The 19086-nt window shown below is 36.2% G+C and overlaps 3 protein-coding genes across 4 annotated transcripts; 1 reads left to right on the forward strand and 2 right to left on the reverse strand.

Moving 5' to 3' along the window:
• Positions 1-5935: 5935 nt before the first annotated feature.
• Positions 5936-7753, reverse strand: LOC100180264. The gene is made up of 3 exons (XM_002127245.3): positions 7684-7753; positions 6883-7181; positions 5936-6492 (listed from the first exon to the last, which is right to left on the reverse strand). The coding sequence occupies exons 1-3, from the start codon at positions 7691-7693 to the stop codon at positions 6355-6357; spliced, it is 447 nt and encodes a 148-aa protein (XP_002127281.1). The 5' UTR covers positions 7694-7753; the 3' UTR covers positions 5936-6354.
• LOC100179575 (trichohyalin-like) lies at positions 7742-13859 on the reverse strand. 2 transcript variants are annotated; one of them, XM_002127179.4, is made up of 6 exons: positions 13670-13859; positions 12795-12892; positions 11649-11822; positions 11308-11471; positions 10528-10685; positions 7742-8405 (listed from the first exon to the last, which is right to left on the reverse strand). In XM_002127179.4, the coding sequence occupies exons 2-6, from the start codon at positions 12866-12868 to the stop codon at positions 7977-7979; spliced, it is 999 nt and encodes a 332-aa protein (XP_002127215.1). In that variant the 5' UTR covers positions 12869-12892; positions 13670-13859; the 3' UTR covers positions 7742-7976. The 2 variants fall into 2 exon arrangements, with proteins under 2 accessions (XP_002127215.1, XP_002127235.1); XM_002127199.4 differs by having other exon boundaries at positions 7866-8405; positions 10600-10685.
• A 1359-nt stretch (positions 13860-15218) lies between these two features.
• On the forward strand, positions 15219-18722 carry LOC100177912 (b(0,+)-type amino acid transporter 1-like). Its single transcript, XM_002121881.5, has 4 exons — positions 15219-16109; positions 16336-16523; positions 17397-17603; positions 18307-18722. Exons 1-4 carry the CDS (start codon positions 15800-15802, stop codon positions 18562-18564), a joined length of 963 nt encoding a protein of 320 aa, XP_002121917.4. The 5' UTR covers positions 15219-15799; the 3' UTR covers positions 18565-18722.
• The last annotated feature ends 364 nt before the right edge of the window (positions 18723-19086 follow it).

The following is a 19086-nucleotide window of genomic DNA, read 5'->3' on the forward strand; positions in this document are numbered from 1 at the left end:
GATCTGCTAAAGATGTCCCATCTTCCCCCACCCTATATACATGCGTCTTGATGTTGCGTGTTTCACATTTATTTTAAAATCCTATTCTAGACTAAATAGTCTACTTTTACTAATTTTCGGTAATACGTGACACCTTTAGCGCTTAATATCCAAATATCCTGATCGTGTTTTAAACAATTAACAACGGTCTATGGGAGTCGTGAGGATACCGTTCTATAATTCTTTGAATGTTCCATTGTTTATTACTAAATAGGACGAGAAAACAGAATGAAAAGGCGTCCCAACTTTCCCCACCCTACTATAAAGTTTTTTTGAGATGTCTTTATGTGCGTATACATGTCTGTATGTATAGTGGGGTAAGATATAGTTACCGTTAACAAATTAAACCCCGTAAAATAGACATTTTTCTAAGTTTTCCGTGTGCAAAACTTAGCAGCATTAAGACACCTATATAGATGTAGTAAAAGCGACGAATAGTTTTCGAGTTTCCGGTTTTTCAGGCGTTTTGATTTCAGACATTATCACTTCACAATAATCCAATGTGACGTCACAAACTCAAGTGTCTTTCTGTAGTTGTGACGGACATGAATTAACTTGTCGCACTTTTCAAGTGTTTTATGACGGAGTAATCGGTTTATGTTGTAACAATGGCCATTATTAAAGTCTATACGTAATTATAACATGGGTTCCTGGGTTGTAGAAAAAATAGAGTAACGAAAGCAGATCAAAGATATAAAGTACTGTGGGGTGAGATGGCCCATGTTTTCGTCTCATTTTCGCGGTCGTATTCGAAGAGACAAATAACCATGTATAGTACTGTGGGGTAAAATGGGTACCGTTAGCACATAATGTCGAATACTTCCTAATCGTGTTTTAGCGCAATTAAAAATGTTATTACAGTCGTGGGGAAACAGTTATAGTTGTTCTTGGACCATCGTACACATAATTTAGTGAAAGGGCCGCGATACTTTTCACTAACTAATGTCAACTTTTAATTTTTAATAAACATTCAACGTTTCTAGTTGTGAAATATAATTTTAATTTTTAAATAATTTTTAAATAACGCAAGATCAAAATGTTACGACACAAAAACATGCCAAAAATAATATAGTAAGGTGGGTTAAGATGGGACACTGTTAGCACACAATATCCAATACGGTTTTTACAAATGTTTGAATGTTCTTTGTTTACCAAATGGGTCAAGAAATTAGAATTAATAGGTGTCCCATATTACCCCACACTACTATACATAAAAAAGTTTTAAGCAATAAACGAAAGTTTGCGGCAACCATGTCTTTGTGTATACCTGAGCCGACACACCACAACCCGCAGATTTAGAAACCTATCTTTGTCTTTCCCAAACAACATATATTTATTCAACACAACCGCAGTTTGAATCACCATCCTCAACATAAAAGATTTCCCGCAAAACTTAGATCACAAGATAAACCTGAAAATATCAATTAACCTCGACAATCCTGGACCTTGTAACAGATGGTGTCGCGCCTTTGGTCGTCTGGGTGACATTCCTTCCATATTTGACCCGTAGTAACCCAATAACACGTACGTAATAGCGACCTTTAGTAACCCCGCTAGCAATTTGGAGTTGAATTCGACTCTTTACCCCGGAAACCCAGGAAATAGGTACGAGGGTAAACATTAGGGATAAATTTCCTAAAATTATGAGGTGTATGAAACAGAACATCTGTTTGTAACCACTGTGGTTTCCCCGCCACGCGAGGGTAAATAAGTTACATTCATTCAGTTATTCGGATATAGTTTTTTAGTATGTTGGGGTTAGATGGGACATACTAAAATAACGTTGTTGTATAAAGAGACGTCTAAAAAATATAGGTTTTAGTTGCCAAGTGTGTTCATCTATTCACGCAGTAGTATGCTACATATGTATGGTAGGTGGGGTACAATGGGACAGGTAGGGTGGGGTACAATGGGACAGGTTTTAGAATTTTATATTGGTATTTTCAAGAGATTTGTGATTATAACAGGGTCATGTTAATATACCCCCCATTTAAACGGACATTGGGATAAACCACTTGAACAGACAGGTGTATTTGAACCTTTACACCTCCAATGATACCCCCCCCATGCCACGGGGTTTACAGGCAACATAATTGGTAATACCTAAGCGTACAGGAGGTTTATGAAACAGAATACACGTGGTATATAGCGACTGTCGCTGTCCCGCCATCTGCTGCGCTACTGCGCTAAAGGCCCCATCTTACCCCACCCTACTATATCTCTAATAGGCCAAGCTACACAATCTTGGCACATAGATAAGAAACGCAGCGAATTCTGTTTTTCTTTGAGAAACCGTTTTATTAGTATCATTTGTATCCACCAATGTACAGGTTACATAACTGGTAATACGTAAGCAGGCATGAGATGAATATGAAACAAAACACCCGTGGTATAGCGACTGTCGTTGCCCGCCATGCGAGGATAAATATAAGTTGCATTCAATCATTGTTTTCATGTCACAAAACTAGTGTTTTTTCAGGTTAAAATCATTTATTTTTTGGGTACGAGTTTATATACTTGAAATATTGGCAAAAAATATGAAAAAATACAAAGCTTGTAGATTATTTATAAAAGGAAAAACTTTATTTAGAAATTTTTATAAGTTGGACTTAAAGCGGTAAACAGATTCGCTCACCTCCTATAAAAGCTTTAACATAGTTTTGTCTTCACACATGGCATTCCATAAGAGGTATATTAGGGTGCTGGGAAAGATGTGAAACCTTTTCATTCTGTTCTCTCGTACCATTTGATAGTAAACAAAGAACTTATAAAACGGTATCCTCACGACTCCCATAGACCGTTGGTAATTGTTTAAAACACGATCAGAATATTTGGATATTATGAGCTAAAGGTGTCCCGTCTTCCCCCACCCAACCATATCTCCAATAGGCCAAGCTATACACAATCTTGGCACATAGATAAAAAACGCAACAAATTCTGTTTTTTTTTAAGAAACCGTGGTAATAGCATCATTTGTCTCCACCAATGTCGCTAAAATTATCTCAAAAACGAACAAATGCCCCAGACATTCTATTCCATATGTGTGAGGTCCTGTACTAAAGTGAGCCACGCTATGGGATCTGGAATTTAGACCAGAGTTGTTTCATTGCTTCAACTTCAGTTTTAGATGTTATGTCCCTATAGTTTAACTTTAAGATAAAAGGTTTGTTTTGAAAATTCCTCTGTCAGCTCTTATACAAAGTTGACGCCGACCAGACGTTCTATTACGTAAAGGTGACGTTGGATTACGTCATCACGCGATAGGAATGACGTCATACAGATAAAATTGAGTATTGCGAGGGCGTGAACGCTCCAGGGGATTCGAGTTCGTTGAAAAATAACAATTTCTCTGAATTCTAGATAGTTTCGGTTGTGTACAATTTATGAATTACGCCATTATTACAAACTCAAGATTTTCTCCTGTTTTAGTGCCGTGTGCAAAATCACATGTTCGGTAACTGAGGCGAAACAATCGCTATTGTTCGTCATCATTAATCATCATATTCTTCTGTGACGTCCAGTTTAGTTAAATGGAGTCTAATTATGAAAGAGAAAGGATATTATTACGTCATAATCATGACACAAAGCGTTTATCTCGTAGAATTGGAATTCGGAATTCATTATCTTTACCTCACATGGCGTTAACGCTTACTCGAATTACTGATAATGACATAACTTACATAACAGGAATGTTATATGGAGACTTGTGATATAGCAGTGTAGGAGAAGATGGGACACCTTTTCATTCTATTTTCTAGTCTCATTTGGTAGTAAACAAAGAAAATTCAAAGAATTATAAAACTTTATCCTCAAAGCTCCCATAGACCGTTGTTAATTGTTTAAAACACGGTCAGGATATTTGAACTAAAGGTGTCCCATTTCCCCCACTCTACTACAAATTCGTATGCTACTCCATGAGTTATAGCACTGTTTGGTATATAGTGTATACAAGAGTATTTATAATTGTACCTAAAAACTCTATCTTACCTCAAAGTACTTTAAATTGTATACCAAACTAAATATACTGATTTCAAATTTTCGAGGTAAAAGTATAAAAATTCCGCATCAAACCCCCAGGCTTTAGCACGTAATTACTCAGACGTTTGACAGCGAGCATAAGGTGCATTGCATTTAACACGCACGATTTTAATATAACCTGTTCTTCAAGATACTAACCCACATCCCACGTAACCAGCATATTCTAGTCCTCAAATATACTGGTATATATAATACCGGCTATTTATGGATATGCCTGTAGCCTGTATACACATATACATTTTATAAATATTTTTACAGCGGGCATTAGTTACTAGTTGCACAGTCTTTTTTTTAAGACAATGAATAGAATGTAATACAAATACATCTACAGTATTTTGTATATAAAGTGGTATAGATATTCCTACAATCCTAGATATCCTTACGATGCTTTTAAATGTTTAGACAGCGAGCATAATTAGTGGGGTGAGGGAAGATGGGACACTTTTTCATTCTATTATCTCGTCTTATTTAGTAGTTAACAAAGAACATTCAAAGAATTATAAAACCGTATCCTCACGACTCAAAGAATTATAAAACCGTATCCTCATGGACTGTTGTTAATTGTTTTCAAACACGATCGGTATATTTGAGTATTACGTGTTAGACTGTCCCATCTTACCCCACCCTACTAGAGGATGTCCCATCTTACCCCACCCTACTATATATTAGACTCTCAACCCTGTTTCTCAAGATACCACGTGCACTTTTTACACACCCGATGCAATATATAGTATTTTGTGCATGATGAGCTATTTAAAGATAGGCCCGCAATTATAAACTATTTGGACGTTTAGACAGCGAGCATAAGGTATACGGTTACTTAAACCTGTATTTTCAGATTCCACCTGTTGGGTTTTACGCAACTAGTTCAATATACAACATACTTGTATATAATGTGCTATTTATAAGTTTGTACGTCGGGTATATCCATAATTATAGATTCTTCAATTGTTTGACAGCGAGCATAAGGTATAAGTCACACAATCCTGTATCTCAAGATTCTACGTAGGTGTTACACAACTAATTCATCACTTTCATGTTTGTGTGTTCTAATCTCCGTGAGTCAGGCGGTTGTGTCAAAAATATCAAGAATTCGGACTCCGCGCGAAAACACGACATTTTTCGCAAGTTTTCGTCGTTAGTGGAGACCCCCCCTGTGACGTAACAATCCTCGCATACTTAGGTGATAATCGCGAGTTGTATGACGTCATATTAACCGCGGTGTTACGCGATTAGTTGTAACAATATTTGTGGAATGCTTTAACATAGAAATGTTGTCATTTCTGCAGATTGTAAAAGTAGAAACTATTTTTACGTAAAGTTGCGTTGTGACGTCGTAAGCGTGATTCATTTTACGTCGATCATTACACGTGACGTTTTACGCATTATGTTCATTATTACGTCACACGTAACGATCGTCAACAAACGTCGCTTCTCCAAAGTAATTATGACGCACAATCGAAACAAGTTAATGATAATTTGCTTTGTTCGCAAACAATGGCACAATGACCAGGTTTATATACGTAACAATGTAAATTGTGTTGTAGCAACATTTTAACGACGTTTGTGACGTCATAGTTACAGTAACTCTATAAAACTTTGGGGAACGAGCGCGTGGGTGTGTGGACCTGTGTTTCATTAACTTTTTTTATTATTTAAATGTTGCGAAATAACATTTGTATGAATGCGTTCAACTAAATTTAGAATATATAGTGGGGTGGGTGAAGATGGGACACCTTTAGCACGTAATATTTAAATATCCTGATCGTGTTTTAAACAATTAACAACGGTTTACGGGAGTCGTGAGGATATAGTTCTATAAATCTTTGAATTTTCTTTATTTACTACCAAATTAGACGAGAAAATACAATAAACAGGTGTCCCATCTTCCCCTACCCTACTATATATTATCGTTGAAGTTTGGGCGACTGGTGTTGGTGTCTATGAAAGGAGACGAATCATAAAAGTTTGAGAAACTCTGATTGAGGTGCAAATATGTTTATAAATTGCGATCGAATATTAACATGGTAATTATGTGCACACGACAGTCTATGAACAAATCTAATACAAAGCAATAAACAGTTTATTAAAACTTTATAAATAATAATAAATAGGTTTTATTACACATGAGCGAGACGCTGCTGTTGCTGCGCCATACTGCCACCAAGCGACTAGATTTTTTTACATAATTAAAAAAAATGTTAATTTTGTTAAGTAGTTGTTTATATTAGGATTGAACTGTAAATATTGAAAAACTATTTTAATTGTTTTTTACAATTATTCATTCTTTTGTAGTTCTAGTTGAAAAGTAACAACTTCTTCCGTCGTGTTTTCAAAATTAGCGATTATTAAACCGAATCTACCAATTGTGACGTAATAGTTTGGTATGTTGCAACATTCGTACATCACTCCTGTCTGTAATAGAATGCATTATTACGTCATAATGGTTAGTGTTTGTGTTCCTTCGTTTAAATTACATCATCATTCAGATTACGTTGACGTTGGTTAAAACTATACTACCAAATTGGTTAGTGTGACTACCTCTTGGCTCTAGTCAGCAGGTGTTACGGGTTCGAGGCTCGATGCTGCCCCTATTGTTAATATGTATCCTAGGGCACAACACTTCACTGTAATTGCTCTAATCCAGTGATCCCTAATGGGTTGTCTAAACTTGTCAGCCAGATAAAAATAGCCTTCAATATAATCACTTGCAGAATTACACACGTGGTGACTTGTAAGCTGGCACAGGGTGTATGAAACAGAACTTTCGTATTATAACCACTGTTGTGCCCCGCTACATCTTACCTCACAATAGGTACTATGACGTGGATAAAACGACACGTCATCTTTAAACCCATTCTCGTCCGCAAATTTTTCCAACAAAATTTTAAACCCCTTGTGACGTAAGAATAAATTCGTATCGCTTTGGTTTTGGAACGAAACAGCGTTCACTTCTCCATTTAAAGCTGGGATCATTAGAAAATTCTCTCCGCCAGATGGCAGCATACGCATCCAATTTCGGTTTATGTAGATGACGTCACCATCTTGGTCTTTGCTGACGTAGCTTTTCGGTTCGTCGCACGACGTTATTTTAAAAGGCAACCCTTAAATTACGAAAGAGTCAGGGGATTAGGGTTCACGGCTCAGTGCTGCTACCATTGTGGGCGTATGTGTCCTTGGGCAGGGTAACTTAACGCTAATTGCTCCAACCCAGTGGTCACTAATGGGTTGTCCAGATTGTAAGCCATACGTAAAAAAAAATAAAAAATCCATGAAAACAACCACCCAAAAAGTTATGTTATAACTCCTAGAATAATTACGGCAGAATACTACTAACTTGTACATTATACTAATCCATTTAACTATTAAATATCTATGTAGTAGGATGGGGAACATGGGACACCTTTTTATTCTATTCTCGTCGCATTTGGTAGTAAACAAGGAATTTTCAAGAAATTATAAAACCGTTTCCTCACGACTTCCTATAGACCGTTGTTAATTGTTTAAAACACGATCGGTATATTTAGATATTATGTTCTAGAGGTGTCCCATCTTCTCCCACCCTACTACTATATTCATAGGATATATTAATATATTAATTCTTACCTTCAACCATCGTGTTGTTTGTTTGAAGAATAATCGACAAATAATCGATGTTTCTTTAAATTTTGTAATTTATGCATTTCCGTGGTTCATATCAACGTAATTGCGCGTCACAATCACAATAGCGAAGCATTTGAATTAAAACAATAAAAAAAGCGTCAGAAAACAGCGACGTAAAATATCTTGTGTGACGTCATTGAATGCGTCAATTGTTTATTTTATGATCAAATAATCAACTGCTGGTAAACAGCGAAAATATTCAAGCAATAAACCAGAAGTTTATTGTGCCGTCATAGTTACAGTATGACGCAACACTTCGATTGTAGTGTCGTCACTTCCACTTTCATTTGAGAAATATCTTGCCTCAAAACCTCGGATTCTTCTTTAAACTCCTGTTTTAAATTCGAGTCTCTTTCGTCCATTTTCTGTCCGATCATTTGCCGAGTCGTCCGCTCCGATTCCGCAATTTTTGCCGAAGCGACCGCTTCAACGGCCGCCATCTTGGCCACTAGTTTCTGTTCAAGGCTCCCCGTTCGCTCCTGCATGCTGGACAAAATATCTCCACATTGTTTCTGAGAGTCTTCGAGACCGACGCGGAAATCGGTTCTGATCGCGTCTTCCGCGGCCCTTATGCGTCTGTCTGCCTCGCGTTTAAAACTTTCTTCCCATTTTCGTTTTTCGGAATCAATTTTTCCGTCGATGTCCGACAGAATCTCTCTCTGGACCTAAAACGTAGCAGGTTAGTGACGTCATAATAGTGACAACGTATAAAAACTTTGACCTATGCTCAGCCAAAGCAAAGTTCCACAACACGCATAATATATATTTTATACATCTCTTCGAAAACGTTAGTGCGAAAATCATGCTATTAAAACAATGAAGAGAATCAACAGCAAAACAACAGTCGTTAAACTCTCCATACTAACTTTGGTTAAACCGTACTGTCCTATACGAACATATAGAGTGGAAAAGAGCATTAGCTAAAAAGCGGTGTTGCTGAAGTATCAGAAAACTACATTATGACATAATAACCTTTACGTCGCGTAAGATCGCAAAGCTTATGACGTCACGGATTCTTCACGTTATCGCATATATGACGTCATAATTACTTCAGGCATTCGTGTTTCACAACTTACAAGCGTTCCCGCTTTTTGCACAAAACCCGCACGCTGATAGCTTTATGTGTGTTGCTGTCTACAGCTTGTAGTTCTAACGTAAAGGATTGCTTGCTGGTCTGGGTTTATTGTATCAGACAAAAATATCAGACGCGTGGCCGGAAAACGACAGTCGTTATAACACGGAAGTTTAAACACCTCGTGTCAGCTGACGAGTTACCAAGTATGTTACTTTGTGGGTGATTTTTTTAGGATATTTTTAGGTATGGCTGATAATTTGGACAACCTATTAGTGACCACTGGGTTGGAGCAATTGCTGTTAAGTGTATTGCCCAAGGACACATACGCCCACAATGTTAGTTTAAAAGGTTTAGTCGGCTAAAATTTTCATTTCGAATTTTAATATGCGATCATCCGGTAAAATGATATTTATATATGTTATATGATGCCTGGTATATAAACAAGTGTGGCTTGTAACTGTATATACATATAATGTTTACATACATTATGATGTTTATATTCAGTGTTGGTTGATAGCAAGTCGCCGTGGGCATTATAGTAGAGTGGGGAAGATGGGACACTTTTAGAACATAATGTCCAAATATTCTGATCGTGTTTTAAACGATTAACAACGGCCTATGGGAGTCGTGAGGATACGGTTTTATAACTCTTTAAATGTTCTTTGTTTACTACCAAACTGGAAGAGAAAATAGAATAAAAAAGGTGTCCCATCTCCCCCCAACCTACTATATACGAATGTACACCACCTTTATGTGATGATAACTTACTTTAAATAAAGAACAGTTAAACTATACCCGCCTATGCAGTGATAAGGGTTACAGAAACAGTAAGTAGTAGGTTTACGTGTTTTGGTTTAGCAACCACGATTTAATTTCAGCACTTTATTTGTATTTGACTCCAAATAGTTTATATTTCTGTAACGGATGTAGTATAGTGGGCTGGGGAAGACCGTCTTTCTTTAAATTGTTTCTTATTTGTGACGTAATTCGCATGACGTAATAAACGTGACGTCATCCTTGCAAACGGAAAACAAATGATATCGCCCACGCATTTGGGAATCCCCGTTTACGTTCACGCATTAAATATTCATCCGCTGCGTGTTTCTCCGCAATTAATCACCATGGTAACTCGGATCTATTTACACTTGTTTAAAACAGATAGGAGGTAGGTTTTAGAAGATCCGAAGTGACATATACACGAATAAATCGAATACCAGCACAGTTTTAACGACGTTTGGTAACCCACTGGCTTAAATCGGATAGGTGCTAGATCTTCACAACGATTGAAACGTGGGGAATAGGGGAGCATGAATTATTCAATCGACCACACACATACGATATTCCAGAATTAAATATTAATCTCAAAGATTTGAATTTCAAATCGTAATAATGCTATCTGTGACTCACAAAGGTGGTTTTGTCGTTTATACGTATGTGATATAACATTGTGACGTCAAAAACCGTATCTGTCATGTCATAATTTATAGTTTATGTTCTACTTTACGTAAAAAGTGTTTTCATATTAACGTTTTAAAAACCTCGTCATATCGTCTTGACGTCACTACCTACGTAATACTTGACGTCATTTGTCCGTTGCCAAAGCAAAATGTTTAATTTGTAAAGCGTCTTGTTCAGGGACACACATGTTCACAATGGTAGCAGCGCCGAGCCTCGAACCCATTAAACTTTACATTCATTCACTCACTACCCACCCTGCTTAACTCGGTGTTGAGAATTTTATTAAAACTGGCTTCAAATTCTTTCTGAACCCGAGCCACCCTTACATCGAAAGGTTCCCCGTTAGTAACTCTCTTCTCCACTTCTTCAACTAGTCCAGTTTCCGCCCGCTGGAGGTCGCTCTTCATCTCAGCTACGAAAGTTAAAATCCACAAATAATTTAAACCAAAAAACAAAAAAGAGTAGTTAGCCTGCTTCTGTCAAAACGTTACGGGTTAGAGGCTTTTCGCTGCTATACCGCTGTAGGTGTGTGTGTTCTTGGGCAATACAATTATACAGTGGTCCAAAAAATTTTAGGAAAAAATGAATTTAGCTAATTTATCCTTGAATGGCGGGACAACATCAGCCGTTATAACACAAGTGTTCTGTTTCATACAATTTGTACCAGTTAACAAGGCACCACATAGTTGTGGGTAACTTTTTGTTTATTGTTTTTGTTTAATTTGTCAATGCTTTTTAAATGACGTTTTCTGTATCAAATAAGGTTTAATTTAATATACAGTAGGTTGGGGGAAGACAGGACACCTTTAACATATATTATCCAAACATCCTGATCGTGTTTTAAACAATTAACAACAGCCTATAGGAGTCGTGAGGATACAGTTTTATAATTCTTTTAATGTTCTTTGTTTACTACCAAGTGGGACGAGAAATTAGAATAAAAAGGTGTCCTATCTTCTCAAACCTACTATATACTGTTTTTTTTAAACAAATAAATATAATACACTTTAATAAAGCAAGTATACCCGCCCTACCTTTAATATCCTTTCTCTCGGAGTTGATCCTCTCTTGCAGCAAAAGTAAAATATCTTTTCTCACATCGACAAGCAAACCATCCAACACTGATCTTATCTGAGCTTTTTGTTCCTCTTGTCTCCTGGTTGCGATCGCGAGCCGATCCTCCTCTATTTGGCGCTCTCTAGCGGTGTTAAATATTTTCCATTATTTCAACAATACGAGTTTTAGGTCTCTGTTATCGCGTCACGCATACGTCATGGTTTGGTCTACGTTACGCATACGTCATATAGCTTGGTTTACGTTACGCATACGTCATGGTTTCGTCTACGCCACATACACGTCATATTTGACCTCTGACCTGTTTTCACGAACTCTCCTTCTTTGTTCTTCTGCGACTTTCCTCATTGTTGCGTAACGATTTGGTGAATCAAGTTTCTCGCTTGATGACGTCATAGCAGCTACCGCTTGAGCAATCGACTCCCCTTTGCCTCGTCGCCCATTTGCCCCACCTAGTGACGACTGGCGACCATTTCTAAAAGTTGATATAAAAGTGCTGTAGTTGTATTTTTAGTTAAATTTTATTCTAGTAATACACCCCGGTACAACCCCTCTTTCTAAATTCTAAAGAATATAGGCTCGAGACTTGACCCTGCTACCTTTTTGTTCATAGCGGCTCCACCTTATGAGAACTGTCGTCAACCCGCCACGAGAGGATAAATAACTGTTACATTCCATTCATTAAATACGAATAACTACATAGTCGTAACCGATTTGTATGAACCACAAAAAGTGCCTATGGTGTTCCGCTTGAGTCTATTTCTAAATCCCGTTTTTAACAACTAACGAAAGATTTTTTAAGTTGTGAAAATATGGTTAAATAATTTGTAAATATTTTGTTAATATCAAATAGTTTATCACCAAATCGAAGGATAAATAAGTAAAGTAGGCCGGGGTAAGATGGTACACGCTTTCAATCTCTTTTCCTATCCTAGTTGATAGTAAACAAATAATATTTACAGAAATGTATAACCGTATCCTCACTACTTTAAAAGATCGTTGTTAATTGTTAAAATTTGATTAGGAAATATGAGGTTTTTCCACTAACGGTATTTATTTTACTCAACACTACTAATAGTAGGTTGGGGGAAAGCGGGACACCTTTAGCACAATATCCAAGTATCCTGATCTTGTTTTAAACACTTAACAACGGTCTATGGAAAGTCGCGAGGATACGGTTTTATGAATCTTTGATTTTTTGTTTACTACTAAATGGGAACGAGAAAATAAAATGAAAATGTGTCCCACTTTCTTTCACCTTTACTATGCAATAATTATATAACCGTATACCCTCACGACTCTAAAAGATCGTTGCTAATTGCTAAGATAAGACAAACAAGTATGTGGTTTTTTGTCTCAACGACAATCATTTACAATATGTACTACTAGTACCAGTGTTAGACATTATAGCCGTAACGTGTTATATTGTTTGGGTCCCAGCACTAACCTGGTTGGGGTCCCTGAGTTAGACCGAACATTTGAGTCGTTCATTTCCGGTGTTTCAATCAATGGAAACTTCATTGAGGAACAAAATATGTTGATGTCCTTAGAAAATAGTTTTACATCTTAGCGCTTTTTATGGCACAATTTAAAAAACTTTTTTAATAATTTGTTGCGTAGTCCTAAGAAAACACACAAAAGAATATTAGTTATTCGGTTACCGGTGAGTGATCAGCGAGATTTTACACATTTATCTTGCCAAAGCTTCTTTTTTATGCCATGATTTGTTGCGCAATAGAAAATATAAAAGATTTGTCTATATATCTATATACCAAAAGTTGTGTTAATAAACGATATTGGTAAAATAAACAACAAAACTTTAGTGTTTTTGCGTAGAATAGAAATGATGAATATTCGTCTAAATTTGTGGCCGTTTTTCAATAATTTTGTTTGGCATTTATAATATTGTATCATTTTTGTATATATACGGATATAAAAATACACTTTTGTGTAATAATTCTGACAAAAAACATTTTTTTTCTATTTATTTTTTACAAAAATGTTAAATCACAATATTTAGACACTTGTAAACACAAATTCAGTGTCTGTAATATTTATAGATCAATAGAACAAAAGTTTTTAAAAAATTGTTAATTTTAAGGGGAAATCGTGAAAAATATAAAATCTTAATAATTTTACTGTGTTTTTTTTAAATTGTTACTAAAAAGACGAATTTATTAAATAAAATAACCGTTTATTTTAATTTAAGTAAATATGTTATATTATATAAAAATACGTACCTAATCTAAATTTTGAATAAAAATTGTTTTACAAGAACAAAAATAAATACGTTTGTCTAGAAAATTTTCTAAGTAGACTTACTCTGTGGTGAAATACCTTCGAAAGTTCAACATTAATCTGTATATATCAACGCGAACGGAAAATTATCATCATTTTGATATAAAACAGCCAAAATAGAGCCTACTTTAAAACAGCTAGCTAGCTTGAATGTCTTGTACAGCAGGTAAAGGTGGCATGAAATTGACGTATGCATTATTTATGACGTAACTATCACGCTGTTATTTGCTCATAATGGTACAGGTATATTAATATAATATTTAAATTTGTGAAATTTGGGATGTATTGGTATTAATTAGCACACACTAATTACGTTAATATCGTTAATTGATTCTGCATTTATAAATGTATTGTATGCAAATTTGCTCCTAAAAAGAATAAACAAAGTATATTTAAGCATGGGTGTCGATATTTATTTGTTTATCCCTTTACACTAAAGTGAGCTTCGCTGTCTTGTAAAAAAAAACGTTTAAAAGAACAAACAAAGAAATGACTACTCTAAAAATGCGTCCACGATTGTACATAACACTCATGTTGTAATGACCGTTGTTGCCACGCCATATGAGGATAAATAAGTTACATTCAGTCATTTCTTTGATACATCCTATATTCTATATGCGTAAGGTTCTTCAGCGAGGCATGCAACGCGACCTAGAATTTGGACCAAAGTTGGCCTAATACCCCAGAATGATGCATTTATACCTATATGCAGATATTGTATGACTGCTGCGTTTATTAAATGCACCAACTCTGGTCCAAACACCCGATCCCTGGCGTACTGAAACCGCATGTTCTATATATGGGTGAGGTCCTGATACTATAAGCATCTTGGGTCTTGGGATTTAAACCGCGAATATAACCTTAATGATTAGATTATGTCTTGATTAAGCTATTAGGCTTATGTGTGTCAGCGTTTATTGTTTTAAATAAAGAATTACAAAGCGAAAATCTTGTGCTACAAAAACGTAACAGATAAAAAAGAGTCCAACAAATTGCATTATGGAATTGATTGGACTTGGTTTTGTCTGTTACGTTTTCGTAGCACCAGATCCTTACTGTATTTCTTTACACAAGAATTGTTCAACACTATGAGCACCAGATCAGGGTCAGATTCGCGAAGTTTATTACATTTATAAAGTTAGCGCGTTACTGCTGAACAATTTTGCGTAAAAAGTCATGTCTTGTTTACAATTTTGATTTTTTGAACTCCTGAGGTTTTTAAATAATGTTTGTTATTTATTTTCAAAGTTTTACATTGTATTTAACATGGCCTATTTGTATGGTGTTGTGGGGTAAAACGTTAATTCTTCAGTAAATAATATCCAAATATCCTGATCGGGTTTTAAAAATTAACAACTTTCTATGGGAGTCGTGAGAATACGTTTTCTTAATTCTTCGAATGTTCTTTGTTTGGTGGGTGGTGGAATGAACCACTTTTCATTCTATTTTCTCGTCCCATTTGGTGGTAAACAAAAAACATTTAAAGAATTATAAAACCGTACCCTCACGATTCCCATAGAAAGTTGTTAATTGTTCAAAACACGATCAGGATGTTTGGAAATTATGTGTTAAATGTGTCCTGTCTTACCCCACAGGATTATATAATTAACAGTTGCTACTAAACGGTTAATTGTGTTTAAAAATCCTGAAATGGTTTCAAAAAGCGAATATGGTTTTGTATTGAAGAAAGAAGTGGGGTTACTGCGTGGGGTGTCGCTTATAATAGGAATCTGTGTAGGGTTTGGAATTTACTTTTCTCCAAGCAAGACACTTGTAGCAACTAACGGTAGCATTGGCCTCGCGTTGCTGGTTTGGTTTACCACCGGTATCATGTGCACGATGTCTGCTTTGTGTTATTGCGAACTAGGTGGTCTTATAAAGGAGAGTGGGCTCGACTTCGCTTATTTCAATGCGGCTTACGGGCCAACTGTGGCATTTGGTTATCAATGGGTCGCCGCTACTGCCGCTAGGTGCGCTAGCAACGCTGCTAAGATTCTCGTGTTTGGGGAATATTTTGCTTCACTTCTGCGGAGTTTTGGTATCTGTTTGGAGAACCATAGCCCTGCCGTTAAAATTATACCAGTTCTCGTGTTTCTGTTGCTTGTAGCAATACAAATGCGTAGCGTGTGACAATCCCTGATTCTGGAAGTTGCAATGAGCGCTATGAAGTTTTCAATTCTTGCTATCTTAGCTATATTTGGCCTGAAACATCTCGCCCAAGGGGACTCCCCTTCAATGGAAAACTTCTCCAACGCGTTCAACACGGAGCAGATGCAAAACGTCAGTTTTCTTGGCATTTTTTCGGCAGTGTACTATTGTACATACGCATACACTGGATGGCAGTCACTAAATGCTGTAGTAGAAGAGATAAAAGATCCGATAAAGACTTTAACTCGTTCCATATACATTGCAATGCCGCTTATAACATGTGGATATTGTTTTGTAAATGTTGCTTACTTTTCAGGTGAAAAAATGTTGACATTTTTTATGTAAAATATTTTCGTTTTTTGTATATACAATTGTTTGAAACAATTTGTTTTTCTTTATAAAGATTTTTTGACTATTCTATTTTTTATTTAAAAGTGTTTTGATTACATTAGGTTTCCTTTGTAAAAAAAATTGAGTAAACATATTTTCCTATTTTTTGACTTATTTTATTTTAAAAAGTTAACCAAATGTTTTTACCCCAGTACTCACGGTGGAAGAAATAACTTCTTCTCTTGCCGTCGCCGCAACTTTTGGCGAGAAAGTTTTCGGGTCGTGTGAATGGTTCATACCTTCTGTTGTGTGTATCTCTATATTGGGCTCGTTGAATGGATCTTACTTTGCAAACGCTAGAGTTTTGTTTGCAGCTGCAAGAATGGGGCATTTACCGAAGGTTAGTGTCCGAGCATAATTGTTCTATATTACTATTACGCCATCGGAGCCATGGGAGCTGGGATTTAGACCGTTACCTATATATAGTAGGCTGGGGGAAGATGGGACACCTTTAGCACATAATATCCAGCTATCCTGATCGTGTTTCAAACAACTAACAACGGTCTATGAGACTCATGGGGACATAGTTTCATATTTCTTTGAATGTTCTTTGTTTACTACTATATGGGTCGAGAAAATGGAGTTAAAATGCGTCCCATCTTCCCCCATCCTACTGTATATAAAGTCACTAAGGATATTTTTCGGAAAGAAATTGGAAACGTTTTAAATTTTTAAAGCAAAAGTACATTAGATTACAAACACATTTTAAATTCTTCCGCACTTTGGTAATCCATCCGTTAATATTTTCTAATCTTTTAATTCTTTTATTTTTGCTCCCAGGCATATTGCTACAAATAACTCTTTTAGCGGCTCAATTGGTATAAAAAAATGATTTCCTGATGAAGACGTTCCGGATGGCGGACGAAACTTCATAAATACACTATATAGTAGGGTGGGAAACGATGGGAAACCTTTTCTTTGTATTTCCTCGCCCCATTTGGTAGTAATTAAAGATATTTCAAAGAGTTATAAAACGCTGCACGCACGACTCCTATAGACCTTTATTAATTGTTTAAAACACGATCAGGATGTTTGGATAATATGTGCTAAAGGTGTCCCATCTTTCCCCACAGTTCTATACCCATTTTTATACCAAATAAGTCACTAAATGATTATTTACCTTGTTTCTGTCTTTGCCTTTCGACAAGACCTAATCAGGGAATAAGTTTTTGTGAACTAGGTGACCCGCTAAAAAGTACCTTGTTTTTCTTAGTTGTTCTCCATGATTCACATGAAGTACCGAACTCTGACCCCAGCAATCTTATACCAAGCAACTGTTACACTCATATTGGTAGCAGTAGGAAACCTTGAAGGCATAATGATGGCTTATGTATCATGGGGTTGGATGACTTATGGATTATCTGCTTGCTCGGTGTTGGTTCTTAGATGGAAACACTCGGAAGCTGATAGACCGTATAAGGTACGTTACATTTGTAACAATCCTAATAATTATTGTTGACCCGTGGGTGAATGCCCACGCCTAATTGAGTACGGCGTGTATTGCCGCATTCTTGGCACGCGATCACGTGATATTAGCCACGTAACACCACGTATTGGCTGGTTGGGTGACCAGATTGAACGACTGGTATTCTATTGATTTCGTCTCACTGGCTGGACGCAATTGTTGCTATACTGTGTGTACCTGATTTTAGGCGAACCAAATAAATAAGTAACACATGTTAGGGGGAGTAAGGATCTGGTGCTACGAAAATGTAACTGACAAAAATCAAGTCAAACCAATTGCATAATAAAAACATACTTTGCCTTAATGGAATTGTCCCTTATTCAAATAGAATCAGATTTTATCCAAATTGCGGTCGGTTTTAATTTTAATCAGTTTTCACAGATTTGATTAAGTAGTTTCAATACTTTTGGTATTTTATACAATATTATTGTGGGGTAAGATAGGACACCTCTAGCACATAATATTTAAATATCTTGGCCGTGTTTTAAACAATTAACAACGGTCTGTGGGAGTCGTGGGGATACGGTTTTATAATTCTTTAAATATTCTTTGTTTACTACAAAATTCAGCCAGAAAATTGAACAAAACCACCTTACCCCACTCTACTCTATTTAATTTTGGCAGAAACAAATGAATTAAACCTATTTTTCCTTCACAGGTTCCAATCTTGGTCCCATGTGTGGTGTGTATCTTCTCAACTGCATGTGTTATTCTGCCCATCGTTCTTAATCCGAATATTTATTTATTATTTGGCCTTTTATACCTAATTCTTGGATTGGGGTTATATTTCATTTTTGTGGTCAAGAAACGAAGACTACCTGGTTTTCATAGATTGAACAAATACTTTCAGCGGATTCTTCAAGTTTGCCCACCCTGTTTTGAAGCTGAAAAAATGACTAAAAATTCCAGGAATTAATATTAATATTAGCCACGTGTGTATTTGCATGAACATTATGCACTTGTGTGTGTTTATGTATAATGTTTATGGAAGCGACGATGGCAACAGGCCTATAAGACACCGTCGGCTAGCGTCTCGAAACTGGAGGTGGATGGTTTTGTACGAATTGTAGACAGTTTTGATGAGTTATTCGACGAATTATTGGATTAGATAGTGTTTTCTCGGATTTTTAGCAGTTAGTGCGGTAAAAATGTTTTATTTATTATTCAGTTTACGTATATTATATGTATAGTAGGCTAGGGGAAGATGGGACACTTTTAGCACCTCATATCCAAATATCCCGATCGTATTTTAACCAATTAACCACGGTCTGTGGGAGTTGTGAGGATATAGTTTTATAATTCATTAAATGTTCTTTATTTTCTCGTCTCATTTAGTAGTAGTTGAAAGGTGTCCCATCTTCCCCCACACTACTCTATAAAGTAGACAGAAACAATTGCTAGCTAAGTTAATTAGTAACTAATTTAGGTAACTAATGGT

This window comes from Ciona intestinalis, unplaced genomic scaffold (genome assembly GCF_000224145.3).
Source record: "Ciona intestinalis unplaced genomic scaffold, KH HT001056.1, whole genome shotgun sequence".
Taxonomy (NCBI): Eukaryota; Metazoa; Chordata; class Ascidiacea; order Phlebobranchia; family Cionidae; genus Ciona; species Ciona intestinalis.